General features: G+C 53.4%; 2 protein-coding genes across 4 annotated transcripts; both read left to right on the top strand.

Annotated features, from left to right (window-relative positions):
* The first annotated feature begins 16,366 nt into the window (after positions 1-16,366).
* Positions 16,367-18,554, top strand: H1-0 (H1.0 linker histone). The gene has a single exon (XM_081059223.1). It carries the CDS (start codon positions 16,679-16,681, stop codon positions 17,261-17,263), a length of 585 nt encoding a protein of 194 aa, XP_080915349.1. The 5' UTR covers positions 16,367-16,678; the 3' UTR covers positions 17,264-18,554.
* A 509-nt stretch (positions 18,555-19,063) lies between these two features.
* GCAT (glycine C-acetyltransferase) lies at positions 19,064-25,216 on the top strand. Of its 3 annotated transcripts, none has more exons than XM_081058864.1 (9): positions 19,064-19,287; positions 20,729-20,859; positions 22,151-22,252; positions 22,715-22,861; positions 23,405-23,559; positions 23,699-23,781; positions 23,948-24,119; positions 24,536-24,657; positions 24,905-25,216. In XM_081058864.1, exons 1-9 carry the CDS (start codon positions 19,092-19,094, stop codon positions 25,054-25,056), a joined length of 1,260 nt encoding a protein of 419 aa, XP_080914990.1. In that variant the 5' UTR covers positions 19,064-19,091; the 3' UTR covers positions 25,057-25,216. The 3 variants fall into 3 exon arrangements, 2 of the variants coding, with proteins under 2 accessions (XP_080914990.1, XP_080914991.1); XM_081058865.1 differs by having other exon boundaries at positions 19,080-19,287; positions 20,772-20,859; positions 24,905-25,209; XR_013993968.1 differs by having other exon boundaries at positions 19,086-19,287; positions 24,442-24,657; positions 24,905-25,209.
* The last annotated feature ends 1,814 nt before the right edge of the window (positions 25,217-27,030 follow it).

The raw sequence follows: 27,030 nt of genomic DNA, 5'->3' as shown, positions 1-27,030 counted from the left end.
ACCAACTGTTTCAATATCTTGCTGTGTAACCAACTACCACAAACTTAATACCGTAGAACAAACAGGTTTGTTGTTTTTTTTTAATTATCATGCATGGTCCCGTGCATTGACTGGGCTCAAATGGGCAGTTTGCTTGGTGTCTTTTTTGCAGTTGCTGTCAAATGGTGGCTGGGCTGGAGTCATCTGAAGGCTCAGTTGGGTTGGATGTCAGATGGCTTCTTCACTCCTGTCTGGTGCCTCAGCTGGCTACGACGGGCCCCCTGGACGTCTCTCCCTTTCTCCATGCAGCACTTCATGTGGCGTAGCTTGGGCTTCCTCGCAGCATGGCAGTCTCAGGGTAGTCTGTGGTCTGCTTATATGGTAGTTGACCTCCCAGAGAAAGAGTTTTAAGAGACCCCGCTGGAATGACATGCTGCTTATGACTTAGGCTTGGAAGTGCTGCGGCATCCCTTCTAAAACATGAGTCACAAGCAGGTCACAGAGCCAGCCCAGATTCCAGGGGAGGGGAGCACAGTAGGGCATGAATGCTGGGGGTGGTTCTTCTCCGCAGCTCTCCTCAGCTCCTCCTCCTGGAGGAGCACAGAGCTCCAAAGAAAAGTACCAGGTGGGTTCATAGCTGGAGGGAGCGGAAGCTTCAAGAAGGGAATGGCCAACAGGAGCCGGAAGAAAAGGCCCCCAAGATGCTCACTGAATTTCCTCAGGCCGCAGAGGCGGGGGAGGCTATGGGTATGGGGCTGTGGGTGAGGACAGAGAGGTTTTGTCACCGGTGAGTCAGATTTTACTCCTCCCTTTGCTAAGGCCTAGAGCTCCAGTCACCCCCACCACACCACACCCCACTCTAGGACCAGCCACCGCTCTCCGCCCCAGGGAACTGCAGTGCCTTGGGGTACATAGGGGACATTGTCACCCCACAGCGACTCCCCCTCAGAAAGTGCTAACGATGTAGACCCCCCACTCCCACTCCCATTCCTCCTGCTCCTCCTGTTGCCACCCCTGCCCTTCGCTCCCGCCCTTAGCCCCGGCCCCAGGACCATGGCCTCTTGCAGCCTCTTCCGTATGTGGACCTGGATTAGCCTACTCCCTGGTTCCCCGCCTTGGCTTTTCCCCTCCTGTCCAATGCACACAGCACCAGTGCGGACTGTCTAAAACGGAGCTGGCAAGTGTTTCCCCTCGTGAAGCTCTGCCCTGGTCTCCTGCACGTGAGCCCCTCGGCCTCCCCCAGCCCTTCTCCCTGTCCCTTTGGGCTCTCAGGGCTCCAGGCTTCCACATGAAGCCGACTGCAGTTCCTGCAGGTGCCCAGCCATGCACTCGTCTATCCTCACTGCTCTCCTCTTCAGGTACCTGCCCACTCCCTGCCCCTCTCCTGACGGAGTCAGGAGTGAGATCAGTCATTACTGCCACCTCCAGGCAGACCTCGCGGATGCCCCTGTTGGGCTAGATGACTGCTCCTGCTTCCACATCCTCCCCACTTGATACGGTTTTTTCCATGTAGCACCCCTTTCCCCAACTCTGAGCCCCCTGAAGCCAGGGACCAGTTCTGATTTACTTCTGTGTCCCCAGGGCCAGCACAGAGCACATGGAGTCTCAGCTGGATGAGTTTGTTGACTGACTGACTGACCCACTGACTGGAAGCGAATGATTACCCAGCTGGGCACCCTCTGGACAGGGCACAGCCACAGCGTCAGCCCCACCCACGTGCCAAATGGCAAAAGGTGGAGTCTCCCCATTAATCAGGGGGGAAGCTCAGCAGCCAGCCCGAGGAGCTGGGAGTTAATGGTACATGAAAGTGCCAGGCTGTAACAGTGAGTCAACCCTGTCATCCCAGCATCCCGTGGACTTTACGAGGGCCCTGTGGGCTGTAAGGCCCAGAGAGGGAGGAACCTACTTTGACGGAGCTTCTGCCATGAGCAGACTTACAGGCACCATCCCCATTTATGCTCACAACCACTCTTTGAAGTACCCATTGCTGTCCCCATTTACAGAGGAGGAAACTGAGGCTCAGAGAGGAGACATGACTCACCAAGGTCAATAATTTAGTATCTCACATCTCGGTATACCTGGCTCCGGAACCCTAATCTTCTCTCCCCCCGGCCACCTGACCTAACAGTAATAATATCTAGCTTTTGTTGAGCACTTACTGTGTGCCAAGCCCTGCAATACGTGTTCACATTCATTACCTCCTTGAATCCCCAGAACAGCCCAGGGAGGGAGGTGCACATTATACCCGCTTTATAGGTGAGGGGGGCCGGGACTCAGAGCACCGCAGTCACGTGGTCACAGAGCTGAAGTCCAGGTCCATGGGTCTCCGCATAGGTGGCTTCCTGAGTTGACCCAGGTCCTCTATTGGAGACAGCCTGGAGAGCAGGCGCCTTGGGTCCTGTTTGGGCTGTAGGCGTGGGGAGAGGTCTGGGTGCATCTCTGTTGGGCTGACTTGGATGAGCCTTCTTCACACTTGTGCCTCAGTTTCCCTAGTAAAGCAGAGCAAAAGCTTCCTCCCACGGGTAGGAGGGTGTTCCAGGGGTGCCTGTTTCATTGGCTGGCCCTCAGCCCTTCACCACCCTGCAGTTCTAGACTCACCCCATGGGGGTGCTAATCACACCATCTTCCCACAGCTCCTGCAGTGCTGCTCCCTGCATAGCCCTCCCTCCCCACTCCCGTCAATCACAAGTCAGACCCCAGCTCGGGCTGCCCTAGACCCCGTCGGCCACCCTCTCCAAGCTCCTTGGGGCCGTGGCTCAGTGAGGCCAGCAGCATGTCTGTGTTTCCATCTCCCCTATCAGTGCAGGGGAAGAGCGGACATCCCAAAGACGGTCACCTGGGCCTGAGACCCGGCTGGGCCACCCACTGGCCCTGTGATCTCAGGTAAGGCATCTCCAGAGCAAGGCCCCTGCTCAGGAGTGGGGCAGCTGGCTGCTCCGGCTGAGCAAGTCTGAAAGGTGACTAGTGGTGGACACACTTCACCGGCAGGGTCACCTTCCTGCATGGAGGAGGAGGAACCGAGGGGGCGCTGCCGAGAGACCTGCACATGGAGCTAGTCAGCTGTGACCCTCTGCAGTCCAGCAGATTCTCACGTTCTCCTGTTTCCAGGTGTCTCCAGTTTGCAGGTGTCTCTGGCCCTATGTCCAGGGTCCCCCCATAAGCCAGGGCCCGACCTAATGCGCTCTCTGACCTCTACCCTATTCATTCATTGACCCATTCATTCAACGAAAGTCTGTCTATCCAAGAGCATTCATCGCAGCTCCAGAAGTCAGTGTTTAAAGAAAAGCACACCACAGGTGCCAAGCAGTTATTAAATGCAGTGAGGGAGTTCTCTGTACGTTGATGTGCAGAGATCACCAAGACATATTGTGACAAAGCAAGGTGCAGAAGCCAGTGTGGGATGCATGGGGCACTATTTGTGTAAAAGAAGGAAAATATGGCAGGTACGGGTGGGCATGTGTGTGTATACATGCTTAAAACTTCTCTGGAAGGATTTGTCCACACACACCCCGGAGGGAGAAAACCCAGTGTGAAGGGGGCCTGGATGTGTAAGAACTGGGCACAGCGATTGCCTGAGGCAGGAGGCGAGAAGGCTGGGGAACAGGGGTGGAGGGACACTTATTTTGACATTGTATGTTTTCATACATTCGGAATTGTTTCCCTGGTGCATGTGATCTCTAGCCAAAATAAATAAACATTTGAAAAATAGTGAAATAGCCCCAAAGGGAGCACAGTATGGAGACAACAGAGCTGGAGCTAAGCGTGGGGGTCGCTTTCTGGTTCTGCCACGTATCTGCTCCCGTCAGTTACCCTCTGAGACCTCATTTCCTCCTCACCTGAGACGGACTTAATGAATGAGATTAAGGTGAGGTCATGAGGGCGCCGCTCCAGCACCCGCCCGCCACAGAAGCCATGCCCACTGAGTGGCAGCTGTTATCATTACTGTTAATGTCCTAATCAGGCCTGTTCCAGGCACCTGGATGACACAGACATGAAAGGACCCATCCTTAAGCCCGGAGGACAACTCCAGGGAAGACTGATGATGCCAACTGACCCTGCCGGAGGAGCCAGGGCAGGCTGCAGGCAGAGGTGACGCTACCCCACTGAGTCTCCAAAGATAAGTAAGCGTCATCAGGAGACGGAGGGGAGGAAGGGCGTTCCAGGCAGGAGGAGCAGGCTGGACACACCCATAGACACATCACATAAACTGAGCTGTCATGAACACCTGTGTGCACACTGCCCCATGCTACACACACTCCCCTGCTGTCACCTACAGCTCCTGCATGTGCCTGTACATACTCTAGGTGCTTGCAAGGCAGGCTGAGTGTGCAGGTCATGGCACCATGGAACCCTCGGGTGCAGGCTGGGGGTAGACTGCTGACAACCTGTGTGACCCCAGGCAAGTCACTTAACCTCTCTGGGCCTCAGTTCCCTCACCTCTCACCTGAGGATGACAGTACTGCCCTCTAGAGATGTGGTGAGGGTTACATGAGCCAGTTGCTGTAGAGTACTGAGAACACTGGTTAATAGATATTCTTTGTTATTCTGGAGCCCCTGGGTCAGAGGCCAGAGGCTCTGGATGGAGAGAAGACGCTAGGATCATAGAGTGTGTTCTTCACCTGGGGCCCCTTGCGGGCCAGCGATAATGGAGTCCCTGCACCGAGCACAGTGCCTGGTGTTGAGCAGGAGACCTGACTCCTAGTGAGAGTTGACTGACAGTGTGAACAAATAGCTGCCTAGTGTATGAAATTGAAAACAGAGTTGTCTTGGGATTGTCTGTCTCACCTTCATCTCTTCTCTGGGATGGAAGTTTCATGAAAATAGGGCTCATGTCTGATTTCTCTTCATTCCTGGCACCAGATTCTGGCAATGAGTGATCATCAATGAGTGGATTAGTTAGGATATATTTGGCGGTAAGTGACAATAACAATAGCTTAAACGAGAAAGACATAATTTATGTATCTTATCCGGAAAAGTCTGATGGGAGGGATCCCAGGCTGAGCCACAGTGTCTGGGATCCAGACACCTTGTATCTTCATATCTAGGACCGAGACTCCATCATGCACAGCCTCCATTCACAAAGGCACCACATGGTCCAAGAAGGCTGCTCTAGCTCCAGTCAACACATCTTCATCCCAGCCAGCAGGTAGAAGTGAAATGAAGAAAAGCTAAAGAGCCTGTGCCAGCTTTCTCTTAAGGAAGCTCTAGCACAACACTTCCACTTACATTCCTTTGGCCAGAACTGGGTCACATGGCCAGTCCTACCTGCAAAAGAGGCTGGGACATGCAGTCTCCATTTTGGGTGGCTATGTGTCAGTCTGCTCCAAGGGGGACACTGTGGGGACAGAGCCCCAGAGAGCAGTTTCCAGGCTCTCGGCCTCACATGGAAAGGTGCTGGCTCAGGTAGTAAATGGCCATCAACTGTGACTGGATGGCCATCAGCTGTGGCTAGTTGGCCGTCAGAACCAGTGAGCCATTGGCCACTAATATAACTGCCGTGGCTACGCTAGCAGAAAATGGGGGCTAGCAAGAAGATGGCTGAGCTAGCAAACGGTGGAGTGTGGTGGAGTATGGATTGTGGATTGTGTGGCTCCTGATTCCTGTGTCTCCCACCCAGCCGCCAGTGAGAATATAGTGATATGACTCCCCTACCTATGGCTCCGTGGGTGTTCCTTTTTGGCCTCACCATGTCCTGCGTTCTTATGTGGGGAGCGGGACCAGAGACCCCACTGACACCCTGCATGACAACTACGCATACTTATATGCTTCTTTTAGTGTAAAATGTATATACTTTCATGGGCTCACACTACACATAGACTACTTGAAAGCCTCAAAATGCTAAAAACTACCCTGTTGAAATACAACTTTTTCACCTCTTGATGTATCAACATCTCTCCATGCTAACAAATTGGAGAGCTCTACTATTCTTACTGGCTTCGGAAGACCAAGATGTATTCCACTGGGCCCTCTCTAATTGTTTCACTTGTAAGTTTTTTCCAGTTTTTCTAGGATTAAAAATAATGCTGCAATGAATATCCTTGTGGGGACAGAGCCAGGAGAGCAGTTTCCAGGCTCTCGGCCTCACGTGGAAAAGTGCTGGCTCAGCTATTACATGGCATCAGCTGTAATCAGATGGCCATCCACTGTGGCTGGGTGGCCACCAGCTGTTACCGGTTAGCCATTAGCCACTAATATAACTGCCGTGGCTACACTGGGGGTGGGGGGTGAGGTTGGTTGGTTGTTGGTTGGCAGGCAGAGAAGCGGACAGCGGATTGCAGATAGCAAGTGGTGTTAGCAAGCAAGCAGATTGTGGATTGCGGATCATGTTGATTCTACTTCCTGTGTCTCTCCCGGCAGCCAGCAACATGGGGGTGCAGCCAGCAGTGATGAGGCCCCACATCCACTGCCCCCACCCCAACCCCCTGACAGTGTTGCTCCCAGGACTCCCTGGTCCCCCCACCCAGGGACGCCTCCTTATCTTCTCCTCCAGGCGGGTTCTTGCTCACATGAGGGGCCCCAAGGTCAAGCTCAGGTGAGGGCTCTGATAGCAGAGCACGTGTCCCAAGGTTAGGAAAACAGCTGGTGCTTAGGTTGGCTGTTATTTCTTTTTGAAAAACAGAAGCACAAACACAAACAGCACCTCCATGTGCTGTGGGCTTCAACAGCAGAGCCTGCTCTGAGTGGCAGAAGGGCCTTGGATTTAGGATGGGGTGTCCAGGGCCTCTCCTGGGAGTCCCCCACCTCTGGGGGCTTCCATGACCTTCCTGGCTGTGGCCACATGTCCAACAGTGGCCCATGGCTGGAAAAGACACAAATTCTGAGCATTCGGGATGGGCAAGTCCAGTGAGGAAATGGTCCCAGAGCAGGGCTAAGGTTTAGGGGTGGGAGGGACTCAGGCAGGGCCCCAGGCAGAGCCTGGACTGGGACTCAGTCTCCTTGACACTGTCCAGCTTTGAGTGCCAAGTCTGGGACAACAGTGGGGTTTGGCTCAGTCCTGGGCCTGATATGGGATGAAGGACTGGCTCAGGGATCTGGAATAGGGCCAGGTGGGGGAGGCGGCATGTGGTGTGAGCCCCCAAACAGGCCTGTAAAGAGTCTCCAACCCGGAGGTGCTGAGGGTGGGGTCTAAGGACTGGGAGAGCAGGAACAGTGGCATTCAGGACCAGAGCCATCAGACTGGCGCACCCTGCCTCTCTCACTCAGATATGGGGCCGAGAATGGACCCTGCCGCTGAACTCCCCTGGCTTTGAATTCTTTTCCTCTAGCTTATTCTGTACGTTTCAAATCTATAGACGACTGCAAGAGTAGGACAATAAATACCCAAACATCCTTTGCCAGGCTCACCAACTACTGCCATTTTGCCACCTTTGCTTTTTCTTGTGCTGTCTATTGGCATCAGTGTCTACATATATACAAATCTATGAATCTATCTCTGTCTAAATATTAATACATAGGTTTTGTGAATGAGCTAAGTTGTAGACAGACATCATAACACTCTCAATCCTCTCATCTCTTAAGTAAAAGGACATTTACCTACGTGACCAATGAGCACATTCAGGAGATGGAACATAGGTACGATATTACCTAATATACAATTCACATTCCCTCAATTGTTTCAAAAATGTCTTTTAGAATTTGTTCTTTTTCGAATCTGAGGTCCAATCAATACAGGGAGAACCCTTTTTTCCAATAGCACAATCAAGGATCATGCATTGCATTTAGTGGGCAGGTCACTTTCATCTCCTTTCATCTGGAACACGTCTCCTGCCTTTTGTAGTCTTTCATGACTTTAGTGGTTTTGGAGGGTCTGGGCCCGTCCTCTTGCAAAATGTCCTTCAGTTTGGGTTTGTCCAGTTTTTATACCACAATTAGATCCAGGATGAGTTTGAACAGTTTCAGGCTCTTATCCAAACACATTAATCTCATGTCCTGTGTACTTGGCGAGCAGGTAAGGGAGTGTCCAGCTCACTCCCAGCACAACTCTCATTTCGGAAAACGTGAGTTATAAAAAGTGACAAATATGATATAGGTGTTGTTTCAAACTGCACAGCTTTGCTTACTTATGAAATCAAAGTGGCTATTGGTATTTGGTTGTCTATAAATGATCTGTTTATGCACTTTCTCCCATTTGGGCGCGACCGTTTTTCTCTTAAGGATTTATAACAGTATTCTGTGTGCTAAAAATATTTATCACTCATCGTATTTACTCTAAAGGTTTTTTCCTATATTCTTTTTTTGCCTTTTCATCATGTGTGTTTTTGACATTATGAAGGTTCTTTCTTCATGACAAAAGTAAAACATGCTTAGTGTTTATAAAATTAAAACAAGACCAGTGTAGGAATGAAAACTAGTGTATAATAAAATACTAGTGTATAAAATTAAAACATGTCTAGTGGATAAAGTAAAAAATAAAGCTTGCCATGACCCAATTCCACTTCTCACAGAAAACAATGAGTAATAATGTGGAGTGGACCTACACACACATTCACGGCCCATTTGCTCAGCTTGGTGAATGACCCAGTCATAGTGCCATGTGGTTGTTTCTTTTTAACCAATCTCTCATGCGCCCTCTTTTATTGGTAAGAAGCCCAGCATCTCCCTCTTGAGGTCTCTTCCAGAATAGTCTGAGAATCCCTGGGGCTTACTTCATCCAAAGGAAGCCAATCCCATGTTCGCAAGGGTCAGGCCTGCTTGTCCCTTCGCCTGCCCGGGGTTACAGCCCTCTCGTTCACAGCACAAGCTCAGTCCTCGCTCCCTGAAATGGGATTGATGTCAGAATGGGCGGGTCCAGTAGGGCTTCCAGCCCACGGCACACATGACGTCTGCCCCTCTCATAATGCTTGGCCTCTGGCTCTGAGCTTGGGTCACCTGTCCACACTTAGTACAATGTCAGCACATAGTAACTGCTCAGTAAACGTGAACTATTATTTTATACCTGTAAGGAGCTCTTGAATTTCCCTATTTGATAAAAATAAGTTCCTCCACATGTTTTTCTCACTTAGCATACTGTAGAGATTTCCCGTGTCTGCACATGCAGCCTCCTCTCCTGTGTAAGAGCTTCCTAACCTTCCAAAGGGTCAAAACCCACAGTCTTTGCATTGGTGATGTGTTCTGTGGCTTTAAATCTTAGGAAAATTTGTCAAGACAAAGTTTAGTTCAGTTAGATCAGTTAGTTTAACTATAAAGCTGTCACCTGCATTTTCATTCCTTTGTCCCGGGAGTATGTGTTTGTCCATTATTTGACTCTCAGTCCACTGTTTTCCTAACTTGGGAGAAGCAAGTGAGAGGTTAGCTTCCATGAGGCTATAAGGCAGGGTGTCCAAACTTTTTTCACCGTTTTTCACCAAGGGCCATATGCGGTAAAATGCACAAACAGCTGGGCCACTCACTCGAAGTGAAGTACGTATTGCCTCACCTGGTTTAAGTAAACTAAATATATTTTTGGAATTTGCTGAGGGCCAATTAACAATGGATCATGGGCCACAGTTGGCCCGCGGGCCGCAGTTTGGACATTCCTGCTATAAGGGATAGAGAGGGACAAGGAGAGCTGGGGCAGGAAAGGGAAGGCCCACTGGGGAAGGGTCCTGATGTCAGATTCCCTGGGCATCACCGCCTCTAGACCCACCTCCATCCTTGCTTCTGCTCCAGGAACCAGGGAGTTTTTCTGGTTCCTCCCTAAACCCCCATCCATGAACCCATTAGCAAGTCCAGTGGACTTGTCCTAAATATTTCTTGCATCTGCCCCTTCTTTCCACCTCCACTGCCACCTCTTTACTTTAGTTCAGTACTTGTGTAGCTGAGATGGCTCCTACTGGTCTTACATCCTCATTCTGCCCTTCCCTATCCACTGTCCACTGCAGCCTGTGAAAAACACAGGTACAGCCTGGTAAAGCTGAAGCTACTCATATTGCAACTCCTTCCTGTTTGCACTGGAACGCTTGAAGTAGGAAATTCACAGCAACACTGGAAAGCAAGAAACTGGAAACAACCCAAATATACAACCAATACAGTAGTGTATTAGTTTCCTTAGGCTGCCATAACAAATTGTCCCAAACTTGTGGTTTACAACAACACAAATCTATTACCTTATGGTGCTGGAGTTCAGTAGTCCAAAATGGGTCTCATTGAGCTAAACTCAAGGTGTTAGCAGCTGTGTGTTCCTTCTGAAGACTCTGGTGGGGGTGTGGGGTCCGGTTTTGGCTTTTTCCAGCCTCCAGAGGCAGCCTGCATTCCTTGGACTGTGGCCTCTTTCCATTTTAAAAGCCAGCAATGGTAGATCAAGTCTCTTTCAGAAGGCCATCTCTCTGGTTCTGATTCTTCCACCTCCCTCTTCCCCCATTTAAGGACCTTTATGATTACACTGGGCCACCGGGATCATCCAGGATACTCTCCCATCTCAAGACCAGCAACTTTAATTCCATCTGCAACCTTAATTCCTCCTTGCCATGAAACAACAGATTCACAAGCTCCAGGAATTAGGACGTGGACATCTTTGGGAGCCATTTTATCACAAGTAGAACGGAGGCAAACTTTTGGCTCTTCCTATGATGGAACATACCACATTTTAGGATGGATTGACTGCGAAGTTGACCTTGTTGAAGTCTTCGGGTCCCTCCCTTGCACAAACCCCTTGCAAGACCCTCAGAGGAATCCCCAAGTCCCTTGCAAAGCTCTGAGAAGAATCTTAGCAATGTGGATCAGACAGTTAATTAGTAAAAATAATATATTTCAAAAAATATATATTTCTACATTAAAATAAAAAAAGAATACATATCTGGATTTTGTGATGCTTGTGGTATTTATCAGCTTTTTAAAAAATCTATAATATATTGTGAATTACTTTCTCACTCTAAATATAAACCCACTTATTACCTAATATTCTATCAAATTTTGTTTTTAAAAAGGACCCCCCAAATTACAGAAACTTCAGTTTCTGCAAAACCAGTATGTGCTCTGACCGCAGCAGCAAAAATGAACTAGTCTCAGATACTTGTACCAATGTGGATGACTCAAAAATATAACACTGGGTGAAAGAAGCAAGTTACAGAAAAAAATACCCACCATATGATCCCATTTGTATGTGGTCCAAAACTAGGCAGAACTAAGCTATCTAGTGTATGGGGACAAGTCCATAAATGGAAAACTATAAAGAAAAACAAGGGCATTGTTTACATGATTTGAGGATAGAGGTCACTGAGATTTGATCAGGGAGGGCACAAAGGGGGCTTCTGAGGGTCTCATGATGTTTATTATGTTAACTTCAGTGATGGGAACACAGTTGATTTTTTTTTTCCATATTAGTTTTAGAATCGTAAACATGTATATTCTCTAGCATGAATGATATTTGTCATCATTAACATTTTTATTTTTAAAAGAACTGAATTAATTTTTTAAAGAAATGTAACATTTCGAGCTTAAAATTCTGCAGTGGCTCCTTAATGCACTTAGAACCAAATCCACACCCCTTTCATGTCTAAAATCCCCACGTGCTGAGGCTGGTTCATCTCTCTGATGCATCTCACACCACACTCTCCTTTACTGTCCCCATCCAGCCAAACTGCCTTTCCTGGCACCTGACCTAAGTCTGTCCGTCACCCTCTCTCACAGCCCCGTTATCTTCCTTCTTGGAGCTTGAAACAACCACAGTTTGCAATGATATCCATGCTGTCATCCCCCACCGCACTCTGAGCCCCAAGAGGCCAAGTGCCTGGTCTGTTCCGGTGCCCACCTGGGCCTCTTCCATTTCTGAAGAGCTTTGACTTGGATGGTTTGAGTCGAAGCCCACACTCTGTGAAGTGGACAAGGCAGCTGGGAGAACGGAGCCTTCAGAGGGTAAGGGAGCCAAACCTGGAGATGGAGGGGTAGGAGGTCAGTGAGAAGGAGAGGCCAGCAAACTTAGTTCCTTCACTCAGGAAGGATGGCCCCTGTGGCCTGGAGGGCTGGGTCCCCTGCTTTCAACAAGGTTCTGTGGTTACTCTTTGTCTGGGGACCTGCCAGAAATAGGAGCTGCCCCTCACCCCCACCAGGCTGGGTGTCACTTAGACTCTTTACATTGAAAAACGATGGACATTTAGGGACACGGGGATTCTAACAGAGTCCAACCAAAGGGTTTTTACAATGTCCCCTCTTCCCCACCAGTCACACTGCTGCAAGGTGACTGGGGGGTACCCATCCCACTTCCAGCTCTCCACCAATGAGGGATTTCTCAGAAGACGGAACAGCCCTGGATGGGAGTTGGGCTTCACTTGGTGCCACAGCAGATGTGGAGGGCTGTTGCTCACACCCCCCAAGCCCTGCCCAGTTACGCATGTGGGTAGCTACATGTGGGAGGCAGAATAATGGCTCCCCAGTGATGTTTATCTCCTCATGCCTAGAACCCGTGAATTGTTATGCCACATGGCAAGGGCGGAATTAGGGTTGTAATCAGCTGACTTTGAGATGGGAGATTATCCTGGATTATCCAGGTGGGTCCAGTGGAATCTCAAAGATGCTTAAATGAGGGAGGAGGGAGGTGGAAGAGTTAGAACCAGAAACCATCATGATAAACCATCATGATAACCATCATGATAAAGACAATAGATTGTTGCTGGATTTTACGTTGGCAAGGGCCCACAGCCTAGGAATGCAGGCTGCCTCTGGAAGTTGGAAAAGAACAGATCCTCCCCTTAGAGCTTCCAGAAGGAATGCTTACCTGAAGTTACAGCAGCAGCAAGAGACTATACACTGGATAATTTATTATTTTCCTACCTCTCCTCAAGGTAAAAAGACAGAGACCCAAGGACAGCCAGTCATAGCTCTCTGACCTCATCTGGCTCTTGTGGGACAAAACTTTCTCTACTCTTTAAAGAGGCTTGAATACAGTCATGTGCTGCATAACAACATTTTGGTCAACGACAGGACCAGATATATGGCAGCGATCCCGTGGGATTATAATGGAGCTGAAAAATTCCTATTGCCTAGTGCCGTCTTAGCACACTAGTAATGTAGCTCAATGCATTACACAAATACTTACCATTGTGCTACAATTGCCTACAGTATTCAGTACAGTAACATGCTGTACAGGGTTGTAGCCTAGGAGCTACAGGGGAACAGAATTTGTCACCAGGACATTTTTTTGGCATAAGGATTATTTCAGGTTGGTTAATGTTTAGAGGTCCTATCCCAGTGCCTGGCACATATCAAATCAATTCCTTAGGGTTCCAAAGCCCAGAATGAGTGGGTGTCTTACAAGGTCTTAGGAGACCACAGGTGGTGCAGTGGGAAAGTCATTGGCTTGGGAGTCTGTCAGCAGTCACTTCCTTCAGGCTGACCCATCAGTGGAGAAGTCGTTTAGTCATTTTATACCTCCTTTATGAATAATGAAGATGTTATGTTCAATAAATGTTGGCACATGTACCCACCCACATGGTAAAAGCATGACCCCTGGAATTCTAAAGCGATTTATACTTTTCCATACAGGATTACATTTCACTGTCACACTAACCCCACAGGAAGGTAGAACCCACTTTTGACAGGTGGGAAAACAGCAAGGAGGCCTGGGCCGCTCCCCGCGCCCGGGGCGGCCGGAGGGTCCGAGGCCCGCGAGGGTCCCGGGCGGGGGTGGAATGCGGGGCTCGGTGCCGGACGGGGGACTACATTTCCCAGGAGGAGTTGCCCGCAGCTCTGCGGCTCCGGGATTTTAAAGGGCTAGCGTTAAAGGGGGCGGAGGGAGTTCCGCCGTCTGCCGGCCAGAAAACGGCTCTGCTCTAGGTGGGGGACCCGAGAGCTGCCTGCCCGGTGCCGGGACGAGGCCCAGCCAGAGTCAAGAATCCTCCCGGTCCTGCAGGATCAGTGAGGCGAGGTGAGGCCAAGCCAATCTGGAGGCAGCCTATTCCTCACCTTGCCCCCCTCGGCCTCGGACTCTGCCTCCAGCTCCTGGAGAACCCCTCCCGGACCCTCCCCTCCCCTCAGGTCTCCCGAACTGGGGTAGGGGTGGAGAACCCGGCCGCCAGGAGGAAGGTGGGCTGTCCACCGGCGGGAAGACCCCGCGACCCTGAAGCGATCTCTCCCTCCATTTCTGGCTTCAGTTCCGGGAGAGAATGTACAGGTCGCAGGAATGGGGGAGGATAGGGATGTGAGAGCTACAAAACCAAGTGAAGGCCTGGGGGCTCCCCCCTATCCACGCTTCTGAGTGGCCTCCGCGGTAAAATGGGTGATGGGGGGGAGTGGCCACGTTGCCTGCCTCCCCAGGCTGGAGGCTTAGAGGATCAAGAAACGGATGAAGAGCACTTTGCAAAGTGTAATGCGCCGTGTAAATAAAATCATTCCGTCGTCGTGCCTTTGGATTCATCCAGTCCTTATTCTGTGATGTGCACGGACCTGGGGTGGGGGTGGGGTGACGTGTCTCTGAGAGCGCAGGGTGGAACATCTGGGACCTGGAGGTGTCTATTTGGATGTTAGTGGGAACCAGGAGAATTGCCTTTGAAAATAACCAAAACAAACCGACTAGATATTGTATTTTCAAATGAGGCAACTTTGGGCGTAATTGACATCATCCAAATAGGAACCTTGACCTTTCGAACTAACCTGGCCCTTCGCTTCCTTTCCCCACCTGTGTCACCAAGATAAGCCCTGGGGAGAAGGCGTCTGATACCGAGTGTTAGGCCGCCCCCTCACTCCCCCAGTCATTTGGATTAATCCATCCCTTGGTGTGTGTGTGTGGGGGGGGGGACCCATTAATTTCCCTGGCCTCAGAGATGCCCCAGTCCAGTATGAGCCCTTCCCCCACTCCCTGCTACCACCCGGCCCCCATCTGAACCCTTTAACCCTTCCCCACTCCCTTCCCAACAGCGAGTGTCTGCAAACAGCTCCCAGGACTCTGGGACTCATGCTTTAGACCAGCTATAAACCCCCACTCCCAGGGTTTTTTTTTTGAATGAACAGTGATGGGCCTCTGCTTAGGAAATAAAAGCTGGTTTGTTGTGGGAGGGGGCTCAGGGAGGAACATCCCTGAATCTTAAGCCAGGGCCCCTGCCAAAGCAGGACCCTGCACGTGAGTAGGATGTCTATTGCAAACAAGGCGTCCCAGGAGCTCGGGGGTCCCTTCCTCTGGCCTGTGGACCCCTAAAGTCCCTCAGAGCCCCCCAAGACTTCCTATTGACGGTGCCGCCCCTTGTTTGCCTCATTTATACCTGCCAAGCACCGGAAAAGATGTATACATTTTAACAAAGACATCGCATCCTCCCTTCTCCCTGCAAAATGGCGGTGGTCCCGGCCCCGATTCCCTGACTGACTGCACACTTTCGGGGGATTAGTCCGGACCCAAGGAACGCGACCCCCTCCTCGGCCTCTTCGCCAGAGCCCCGTTTTCCCAAGCTCTCAGTGCACTCAGAGCCTCTGCTCATCCCCGGGTCCCCCAGGACAGGCTCTGGTTGGAGCCTGTGGGGCAGCTCCTCCATTGTGGTGCGCCCCCCAAGACCCCGCCTTCGAGGGGCCCTTGGGGGGGGACTGGACCCCCAGACTGGGTCTCAGGGGTGGAGGCAGCGGGCTCTGTCTCCGATACCCCCAAATTCCAGGATGAGGGAGCTATATAAATGAATTCCCGGTTAGGCGACTTGGGGGACTTGGGGGTCTTTGAGGAGAGGGGCTGATTCAGGAGACCCGTCCTCATTACCTCGGGCTCCTCGGCAGCATTGGGGGTTCGGCCTCAGGAGGGACCCTCGACCGCAGAGGGCAGGGGGCGCCCTGGGGGAGAGCAGAGAGAGGAGGGGGAAGGGACAAAGTTTGAAAGTGCCCTTCCAACTCTTCCAGGGAAAGTTTGCCTAGGGGCCCAACGGACAGAGAGGGGGTAGAGGTGCGGGGGGCCCGGTGGCGGGATGACCCCCGAGAGGTGACCGGACCCCGGGGGAGCGACCCCTCCCCCCTGTCCCGGCTCGGCCCGGCTGGGAGTCGCCCGGCTCGGGGCTGCGTGTGTTAGTTGGGGCCGCTTTCCGGCCACTCCGACGGGCTGGGGGACACCGCAGCGGCCCAGGAGCCGGGTCCCCGGTAGCCCCAGGGGGGGGCTTTGCTACGGGGGTTTCCCCGCATCTGGGCTCCCCGGCCCCGCAGAGCGAGCCCCCCGCAAAGGGGAAATGTGCCGGCGCATCGGCGGTCCTTGGCGCCGTTTGAGGCTCCTGGCGGTCTCGGGGGGCGGCGGCCGGGCCGGCGGGCCGCCTGGCGGGGGAGCCCAGGGAGCCGGGCAGCGACCCCGAGCGGCAGCGGGGAGCGGGAAGGCCCGGGCCGGGGGGAAAGGTCGGATTTGCTCGGCGGAAGAAACACAGATGGCGGCGGCGCGGCGCCATTCCGGGCCGGGAGCAGGCAGCCAGCAGCCCTGTCCTCACCGCGGTCCGCCCGCCGCCGCTAAATACCCGGATGCGCCGCCCGAGCGCCAGACGCGGAGCTGGGAAAAGAGAGGCAGCGGGAACGGTGGTGGCGGCAAGAACCAGAGCCTGAGCCGGAGCCCGGCGCCGAGACCGACCGATCATCCGGCGGGTCTGGGCAAAGCAGACCCGGGCCAGCGAGTCCTCCCACGACCCGAGCCAGGTCCCCGAGAGCCGGGCTCTGCACTGGCCTGGGAGTCAGGGGCGCGAGAGCCGATCCCAAGTCAGAATTTCCTTGGCCTCCGACGGGGGCTGGCCCTTTTGAAGGCGCCTTCTTCAACAGCGGAACGAGGCAGGCCACCATGACCGAGAACTCCACGTCCACCCCTGCGGCCAAGCCCAAGCGGGCCAAGGCCTCCAAGAAGTCCACGGACCACCCCAAGTACTCAGACATGATCGTGGCTGCCATCCAGGCGGAGAAGAACCGCGCTGGTTCCTCGCGCCAGTCCATCCAGAAGTACATCAAGAGCCACTACAAGGTGGGGGAGAACGCTGACTCCCAGATCAAGTTGTCCATCAAGCGTCTGGTTACCACGGGGGTCCTCAAGCAGACCAAAGGAGTGGGTGCCTCGGGGTCCTTCCGGCTAGCCAAGAGCGACGAGCCCAAGAGGTCAGTGGCCTTCAAGAAGACGAAGAAGGAAGTCAAGAAGGTGGCCACGCCAAAGAAGGCAGCCAAGCCCAAGAAGGCTGCCTCCAAAGCTCCTAGCAAGAAGCCCAAAGCCACCCCAGTCAAGAAGGCCAAGAAGAAGCCGGCTGCCACGCCCAAGAAAACCAAAAAACCCAAGACTGTCAAGGCCAAGCCAGTCAAGGCATCCAAGCCTAAGAAGGCCAAACCAGTGAAGCCCAAAGCCAAGTCCAGTGCCAAGAGGGCCAGCAAGAAGAAGTGACAGTGAAGCCTTTCTTGTGGACACTCCTGTCTGTCTCCTATTTTCTGTAAATACTTTTTTCTTCTCTTACTCATCTGCAGCCCCTTGCCCCTTTCTATTCTGACTTTGTAAGAGACAGAATTTGGATTCCTCAGAAATTAGGGAATAGTTCATTTTTCCTTAACCGGTTGGGCAAGGACAGCAACAGCAGTCTCATCTCTGTAATGATGAGAATGTACTTATGTTTTGTTTTGTTAATTTGTTATTAATCTACTTATGGGTTTGGGGTGGGTTTGTGTTTTTAGTTGGGAGGTTTGTTTGCTATGAAGATACAAGTGGAAATCGGGAAGGCAGCTTGTTCTGGCTAGATGAGAGGGAGCCCAGGAATTATATGGTTTGTAGGAGTGTATTTAAGAGGAGCTAGTTTTCTTAAGTTGAGCAACCCTTGTGAGTTCCAGAGCCTTGCCCGGGAGAAGGGGTGGCAGCAGCTGGATGCAAAGGAGGGAGGTGGAATAAACCCTCCCTGGCCTGACTTCCATCTCTGAAGTGAGCGTTGGGGTTGGGGGTCCAAATCCGCTTTCCTTCTCACTTCTCTTAGTCTGCCTTGTGGCCTCTCTATTGTCCTAAGGAAGGGGCTTGGGTGGGGGGCGTGTCAATGTGACAGCTGGTCTCAGAAGCTGTGGCTTCTCTCAGCTGGAAACTAGCCATGGCGGTGGGTGGGGGTGTCCTTGTGGCTTCCAAAAGTCTGTTAAATGGGAGTGGAACCTTTGGAGGAAGGGTGGGGAGTCAGTCAGCCAAGTGCCTCAGTATGCCCTGTTGAAATTTGGGTTTTTTCCACACAATTGGATTGGATCGTAGGAAGACTTTTTTTTCTTTTTCCCTTGGTTTTTGGTTCCTCATGTACAAGAGGTGGCTTTGCTTGGTAGTCCGGTGGGGCTCTAGCCCTGCCACCGCCACTTAAAAACCTCCCGACCTCTTTACTTCTGAGTCTTTTCTAAGTAGTGGTAGATGGGGGAGGGGTAGTGGGTGGGGAGTGGACAGTAAGACATACTGCAGTCGATTTTGAATTGCTAAGTAGTTTTACAGAGCTAGGTCTGTGTGCGTGTAAATGTGTATATACCTATCTAGAGCTAGCACTTCGTTTCACCCCCGGGAGCTGGGAGAAAAATTCTGTACAGTCGTCTTTCTGATAAAATAGGAAAACGCGCAATTGCGCCTTGTCCCCCCCCCCCTTTTTTTTAAACAACTGTTATTTGTGCCGGGAAGAATTTGCTGTCTTTGTAACTTCAAAACTTTAAAATAAAAATTGAAAAAGGACAAAACCTGAGCGGTATTTTTCCTCACTTCTAAGATTGGAGAAGGCGGAGCAATTCGGCGGGCCAGCAGTGGGGGAAAATCTGGGGCGTTTACACCTGATAATGGGGGGGAGGGTTCCAAGAGCTCCACAGAAACGGAAACCTCAGGGCTGGAGGGAACAGTGATCCTGGCTGCTCCTGCCTTTGGGGTACAGAGCACCTCCGTTCCTTGCGAGAGGTGGGTGTGTAAGCAGGCAATGGGAATGCTGGGGGGTCTGGTAGGCTGGGCCATGCTTGCCTCGCTCTGCCGCGTCGCCTACCCTCCCCCTCACGGACCGCTCCAGTCTCAACTTACAAATCAATCCACTTTCGTCCTCTGCGCATCCCTCCTGGCCCCGCCCACGCGGCCCTGAGCCCGCCTTTTGGCCCGCCTCTCCGCCCCTCTAAGGGGCCACTCTCACTCTGATTGGCTGCAGGGGCCGGGCCCCCGGTCACGTGACGCCACTGCGTTGCTTAAGGCTCCCCGGCAGGCGCGCTCGCGCGAGGCAGTTGAGATGAGCGCGATATGGAGTGGCTGCGCCCTCCGTGCGGCGCTCTCCCGCGGCCACCGCGCGCACTCAGCGCTGGCTCAGTTGCGTGGCATTCTGGAGGAGGAGCTGGAAGGAATCCGCGAGGCTGGCACCTGGAAGAGCGAGCGGGTCATCACGTCGCGCCAGGGGCCGCGCATCCACGTGGAAAGCGTCTCCGGAGGTAACTCCCCCTCGCGGGAGTCGTCGGACGTGGCTGGGTGTTAGAGGGCGGTACGGAGGCTTGCGCTGAATGGAGGTCCTGAAGGCAGTGGGCGGCGGGAGCCCCTGCACACGTAGCCACTGACCCCTTTTCCAGCTATCAGGCCGACTGCACGGCTTTCCAGTGCTAACTCTAACCTGGTCAAACCCGTTTACACGGAGGGAGGTGATTCGCCCTTGAGCACCTGTTTGACGCAGCGGGCAGGGCTGGACGGGAAACCCAGCCCTGGAAGAACATGAGAAAAAAAGAGATACACACAGCTGAGTCCCACCGTACTCTTTCAAGGGAGGGTAGTGGGAAGGCGCAGCAAGAAACCCCGCATTTCTGGAACTGCTACTTTGTGCAAGCCTCTACTAATTGCTGCACGTGGACTCTTGCAATCCTCCAAACATAGGAATGACTAATCCCGTTTTACAAATGAAGCTGAAGCTCAGAGATGTGAAGTGGGCTGCCCCGAAGTCCCCAGCCAGCTGAAGGCAGAGCTGGGCTTTGGTCCAGGTCCTCTGGTGTATCGGAGCTGGAAGGTCACCTAATGGGCCAGAGAGGCCAACTTCCTGGCCAAAGGGGCTCGTGGCCTCTGCAGAAGTCACACCATGAATTGGCCCACTGGGCCTCCCTCCTTTCTGTCTAACAATTGGTCACAGCCCCTCTTGTCTGTGCCAGGCCCAAGTTGGGTGTTGGTTGTAAACAGGCCCCCAAACCGGCCTTCTGCCCAAGAAATAGGCATGGAATCCTTGGTGCTTTGCACTCATTGGTAAGACGGAAGCCCCATGAAATCCCTACCTTCCCTCCAGGGAAAGCTTGGAGCAGGTCAAAAGATGGGAAATTAGGAGACTTGCATGCTCCTTCTGGTTTTGCTGCTCCTGGGTCTGCGTGCACCTTGCCCTCCTCAGGCCTGTTTCCTCTTCTGGCCAGCTGTGTTCACTGGGCTTTTATCATTTCAGGGTCAGATTCTATACCAGGCAGTTAAAGACAGTTGTGGAGTTTGAGGACCACGGCAGGCATCTGACCCAACTCTCTTATCCACGAGGAAACCAAGGCCCAGATGATGGTTTTCTGGTGATCCTCAGGAACAGGAGAAACCTGTTAGGCAGGGCTGGGTTCCTCCTCGTGGGGAATTCAGAGCCAGAGTTTAAATTTCTCATCCTTCAAGGCACCACTCTGAGAGTCTTTTACTGACCCTTCCTCTCCTGTAGCTGGTGGATTTGGTGCCTCTGAGGGGCCCCCAGCTCCCCATCCTGGTTTCTGCCTCAGAACAGAGTGTACTATGTGGTTGTTGCCTCCTTAAGGGTAAATCTGGGTTCATTTACTCTTTGCTTCCCCAGGGCCTAGCACTGACACCTCCTCTGGCCCTTCCCCGGGGCCTTGAGCTGCTGTGTCTGCTCCCTGTCCTCTACCTCAGGAATCCTTAACTTCTGTGCCAACAATTATCTGGGCCTGTGCAGCCATCCCGAGGTGATCCAGGCAGGTCTGCAGGCCCTGGAGGAGTTTGGAGCCGGCCTTAGCTCTGTCCGCTTCATCTGTGGAACCCAGGTACACAGCAAGTGTTGCTTGGGTGGAAGGGGGCCTTGTCCCTAGCATTGGGCACCCACCCCAGCTGTCTGCTTCCCACAGTCAGCAGGGCCGGTTTAGACAGCTCAGCTCATCCCATCCCTGGGCCCTGGGCCCACTCTTAGCCCCAGAGCTGTCCACTAGAAAGACTATGTTCAGCCTTCTGTTTTGCTGTGAAGCTTTGGACAAGAAACTTTACCACTCTGAGCATTCATTTCCTCACCTGCAGAACGGAGTTTGCCTTTCTCACTACGGGAAAGGAAAAATAGGAGGCAGGGATTGAGATCGAGGGTTCTGAAACTGTTCTGCCTGTGCTCAGTCCCCAGCACCACCTTTTATTGGCTCTGTTACTGTGGGCAAGTGCCTTAACCTCTCTGTGCCATAATCCCTTCATTGATAAAATGGGGATAATGGTACTTGATAGGATCTGTACAAATTAAAGAGTTATACATTTAAAAATGCTTAGAACAGCACCCCAATAAATTTAATAAAAAAAGAAAAAAGAAAAAAAATGCTTAGAACAGTACCTGACACATAGTAATGCTCAATAAATGTTGGTTATTATTTTGTAAATATTATAAACTTACATGAAACAAAATTCATTGTGATTACTGGGTGTCAGGTACTGTTTTAAGAATATTATAAATATTAACTCATTAATGCTCAGAACAATCCTAAGTGATAGGTGCTATGTTAGTCCCTGTTAAAGAGATGAGAACACTGAAGCCCAGAGAAGGGAAGTGATGTATTCAAGGGAACACAGGCTGTCGTGGTAGGATTTGAACCCCATGGGCCTGGCTCAAGAGCCCATGCTCCTGTCTACTTGTGATTTCTATTACCTTTCCTCTCAGAAAGGTGAAGGTGAAATGAATGTCAGACATGGAATTCCTGACTCCCAGACACTTTCCAACAAAACTCTCACGCAGACTGGACAGCTTTCAAATCTAAGAATTCAAGGCCCAAATGAACTTAGAGTTTCTTATGTAATCCTTCTCTTTGCCATGAAGCAACCAAAAAAGGCACTCAGTTTGATATCAAGAAGACACGTTCCTTTGCCATCAGCACCCATAATTCCACCACCCAACTCCTATTACAAAAAGAAGAGCCAACCAGGAAAGGACACCCAGCAAGCCCTTAATTCCTGACAGCCATGAGGAACCCTTGTGGTGAAGAAAGGAGAGGCTAAGGCTGCATGCCTTCTAAGCCTCTGTCCCCAGGGCTTGTCCCATGTGGTCCCGTAGGCATTAACACCTATTTCACTTGCTTTCTTCAGAGCATCCACAAGGATCTAGAAGCAAAGCTAGCCCGCTTCCACCAGCGGGAGGATGCCATCCTCTATCCCAGCTGTTTTGATGCCAACGCTGGCCTCTTTGAGGTGTGTGGAAGCCGTGGGTGGGAGTTGGTGAGCCTGCTAGGCTGTAGAAGCCTTGGGAGTGCGCAGTCAGAAGCTGGCAGGATGCCAGTGTCAGGGCTTGAGGCTCCAGTGCCCACTTCTTATGGAAGTCAGGTTGGGCCAAATAGATGCTCCAGGAGGAATCCTGAGGCTTGCAGGGAGGCCAGCTTCCAGGGTATTTGGGGGTTAACGTGCCTCAGCTGGAAGGCTGGGGGTAGCAGGGGCCAGGCACTCGCTAAATATGTTCTCACCTGCTCTCCCTAGAGCAGGGCCCTAGTTCAGCCCAGTCCTGGGGCTCTGGGGTCGCGGAGGCCGAGGGCCCCTTGCCTCCCTGCCCAGAGAGATGCCCTGGCCGGCATGATATTTGGGCTCAAGGGAAGTCATAGGGGAGGGAGATCCCCAAGGTGGTTGGGTGATGGCTCTACTCCAACTGCCTTCCTCCAGGCCCTCCTGACACCGGAGGATGCAGTCCTATCAGACGAGCTGAACCATGCCTCCATCATCGATGGCATCCGTCTGTGCAAGGCTCACAAGTACCGCTACCGCCACCTGGACATGGCCGACCTGGAGGCCAAGCTGCAGGCGGCCCAGGTGGGGCGAGGCCCAGGGGATCCAGGGACAAAGATTGGGCTTATCCTCAGCCGCCCTCTGGTGAAGGAAGGGATGCCTGAAGAGGCCAACTCTGCACTTGCAGACAAACAGCCTGAAAGTCTGAAACAGCCAAGATTTGTACCCAAATCCCTCACATCCAGAGCTTTATTCCATGGTGCCACGCTGCCGTGAGTTTTATCAGGCACCATATGTGTGGCAGACCTCTAGTAGGCAGAATCGTGGCATGAACTCATGGAAAAAACTGGCCCCACCCCACCCTGCCCCTCTGAAGGGCAGACTGAGAGCATTCTCACTGCCCAGGGCTAAGTGTGGCTCCAGACTGCCCCGGATGAGACGGGTAAGGCTCAGAGAGGCATAGATGAGGGAGAAGATGTCCCCGTCCCAGTTCAGCAGTACTTACGTGATCGCCTCTGTGCTGGGCACTGGGCAAGCTGAGCCCTTAGAGCCCCAAGCAGCACAGAGGCTGCGTGGTTTGGCCCAGCTTGCGATACCAGCTGCCACCTGTCCCTGTCCTCCCTGCAGAAGCATCGACTACGCCTGGTGGCCACTGACGGGGCCTTTTCCATGGATGGTGACATTGCGCCCCTGCGAGAGATCTGCCTCCTCGCCTCTCGATACGGTGCCCTGGTCTTTGTGGATGAATGTCACGCCACTGGCTTCCTGGGGCCTACAGGACGGTGGGAACAAGGGACACCGAAAGACTTGGGTCGGGGTTGTAAGGGTGGGTGGGGAAACCAGGAGGCCAGCCCCCAGCCCAAGCCACAGCAGCTGGGTGCTCAGGCGGCCAGTGGTGGCAGGTGGCAGCTTCCTTTGCAGGGGCACAGATGAGCTGCTGGGCGTGATGGACCAGGTCACCATCATCAACTCCACACTGGGGAAGGCGCTGGGAGGAGCGTCAGGTGCCTGCAGGGTCGTGCCCCTGGGGTCTCGGGGAAGGTGGGGAGGGGAGACCTGTGGCTGCATAGAAGAGGGCAGCCGGCAGCAGGGATTATACTATCAGGAAGGGATTGGGATAGGCTCTGGCTTCCAGACGCCGACTATCCTAACCTCTGCCCTTGTTTTCAGGGGGCTACACCACAGGGCCTAGGGCCCTGACATCCCTGCTCCGGCAGCGCTCCCGGCCCTACCTCTTCTCCAATAGCCTGCCACCTGCCGTCGTTGGCTGTGCCTCCAAGGCCCTGGACCTGCTCCTGGAGAGTAACACCATTGTTCAGTCCATGGCCGCCAAGACCCAGCGGTGTGGTCCCTGGCGGGGATGGGGCAGGCTGGGGTGGGGGAGCTAGTGAGCACTGCCCCTGTGTGCCTGCCCAGCCCGTAGCTCCATGCCTATAGGTCCTGCTGCTGCCCACCCACATCCCTAGCAGGTGGCACTGGGACTCAGCTCCGCTCTCTTAGCTGAGAGCTGCCTGTCTCAGCCTCTTCCTTCCGTCGCTTGGCACATGTCCTCGAATGACCCTGTGTTTCTTCATCTTGGGCAATCCTGTCTGCGTGTTCCTCTGTCTGGCTCCCCATCGGACTCCCTGGGTCTACATCTCTCTCTTTGTTGGTCCTCCCTGCAGACTTGGGCACAGATCTTGGGAGCAGGCCATCAGGAGCAGGCGTGAATGTTCCATAGCCCCCCCCCCCACCCCAGCAACCTGCTTGTGCCCACAGGTTCCGCAGTAAGATGGAGGCTGCTGGCTTCACCATCTCAGGAGCCAATCACCCCATCTGCCCCGTGATGCTGGGTGATGCTCAGCTGGCCTCTTGCATGGCAGATGACATGTTAAAGAGGGGTAAGGGAACCAGGACAAGAGGGGGGAACCCCTAGACTGAACACGCTCCCTTTTCACCACCCTACTATCCCTGTTAGAGCATGTGTCTGTCCAAGCTCAAAAACCCGAGGCCATGAGGCAGTCCCGTCTGAGACACCTTGTTCAGCTTCCTTGCCCTCTGTGATCCTCTGGAAAGTGGGAGCTGTATATCATGCCCCAAAGCGTGCTTGGCTCTAGTGAGCCCCACGATGACCCTCTACCTTCTCAGGCATCTTTGTCATCGGGTTCAGCTACCCAGTGGTTCCCAAGGGCAAGGCCCGGATCCGGGTTCAGATCTCAGCAGTGCACAGCGAGGAGGACATCGACCGCTGCGTGGACGCCTTCGTGGAGGTGGGGCGGCTGCACGGGGCACTGTCCTGAGCCCTGGGTTGTGACAAGCAGAGCCAATGTCCCCCTCGCTCCACAGCGACAAAAGTCCAGAGGCTCTGAGCCCTGTCAAAGCCCTGGGGTTGTGCTGGGGCAAGTCCTGTGCTTGTGGCTGTGAGTGAAGCAACAGTGTGGAAATTGGTTGTTACCTGTTGGTCTGCTTTATTCTCTCCGAGCAGGCTGACCTGCTCTCTGACTGTTTGAACAAGCAGGCAGAAGCTGGGGCTCTGCAGGCAGGTTCCTGAGGACTGTCATAGACCTCAGAGCTGATCACCTCCCCCCAATTAAGACCCAGGCAGCTGGGGCAATATAGCAGGGGCCATTGTCTGGTCAGCTGGGTTCTGTGCTGCTGTAGAGGGCAGGTGAGCACCAACCCTGCAGGCCCTTTCCTATACCACCCACCCCCTACCCGCTGCTCTCCACAGCCTCCAGAGTCTAGCTTTGGTGAACACTTCGTCCTCTGCTCCCCATCCAAAGCATGGCTTACAGCTGCCCACATAAGCAGGGGCTAGTCACCCAAACAGGCCTCAAAGGAATGTGGGGCACTACTGGAGAGATGCCTGACAGTCTGGAACCCTGTGTTCTAGCCCACCTTGTCCCTGACTTTGTGGCCTTGGGCAGGCCCCATCCCCTGTATATGCCTCAGTTTCCCTCGCTGTACCAAGAGTAGGTGGGTGTTACGTTGATGTCGGGCCCTTCCCAGCTGGCTCATCCCAAAGCCTGCTGGCCGGATCATCAGCCGCCAGGGGGCGCAGTGAACTCAGGCTCCGGTCACAACCCCCCCCCCTCCCCCGCCTCCCGCACTCCGGACCCTGGACTCTGCGGGCAAGGCCCCACATGCGTTTGTCTTCCGCAAAGGCTCGCTGAACCCCTGCTAGAGATGACAACCCCTTCCCACAGTCGGTGCCCCTGGTCCTTTCTCCATTGCTCTCCCCCCCCAGCCTTATGGGCACCTGGTGGGGGTGGAGGATGGCTTCTGAGTCACCAAGTTCCCAGCCTCAGGATGGTGTGGTCGTGGAAAGATCATAGTTTGCTGTGGGTAGAGGAGGAAGGATAAAAAGGCCCTTCATTAACAGCGGGGCACTAAGACCAGGTCTCTGGCGCTCCGCACTCCCAGCCCTCCCCTTAGCCTGGACTTTTTAGGATGGATAATCTGCACCAGCTGCGGCCCAATCCTGCAGGATCTTAATGCTGGGATTTGGGGAATCCCAGCTTATGATCCGGAGGAGCTTGAGGCTGGGGTTCAGGAGCTCCAAGTGCTGGGGGATGCAGCCAGGGGCAGGCGGCTACTGTGGCCACATCATCGGCAGGAACACTTACATGCCACCATCATGGGATAGGGCACGTGGTGCCAGGCATACTGTGGCAGCAGCAAAGGTACATGGTGCCAGCCCCAAGCCCAACCAGCAGCTTGATATGCATGGTCTGCTCAGGATGGCAGATGATAATAGCTGGTGGCCAAGAGCAACTGCGTGGGACCGACTACAGTGGGTGCGGTGTGCCCGGCGGGGCCAGAACACCAGGCCTAGGTTCACCAGCCAGTGGCAGAGTGTGTATGTCACCTCCTCCTGCAGCTCTCAGGTGCTGCTGCTGGGGTGGTGCTCTTCAGCCAACGACATGGGCAGTGCCAACGTCGCAACATCCTGGGCTAGCTGACCACAGTAGCATACTGCGTGGTCAACCGGCGTGCAGAGCCGCACGCGCCCGCTCCGCCACCATCCAGAAGGGGTTGTAAGAGGCAGCAGCTCCAGGCACACATACTTTGGCTTGGATATGGTAGTCTCGGCTGGTGTCCTCTGTGGCCATCAGGAGCAGCAATTGGAGCAAGGGGAGGAGATGGTGCCAGGGGTGTAGAGCTGGGCATGACTGCGCCCTTCCTGCCTGCTCCACGGCTGGGCCTTCTGTCATCGCCTCGGTCCTGCCCTCCTCCCCTGGGCCTCCGCTATCATACCAGCAGCTCAGCCTCAC

The sequence above is a fragment of the Rhinolophus hipposideros genome (genome assembly GCF_964194185.1).
Source record: "Rhinolophus hipposideros genome assembly, chromosome: 9".
Lineage (NCBI taxonomy): Eukaryota > Metazoa > Chordata > Mammalia > Chiroptera > Rhinolophidae > Rhinolophus > Rhinolophus hipposideros.
Note: the sequence above shows the minus strand (reverse complement) of the source record. Positions and strands in the feature narration are given on the sequence as shown.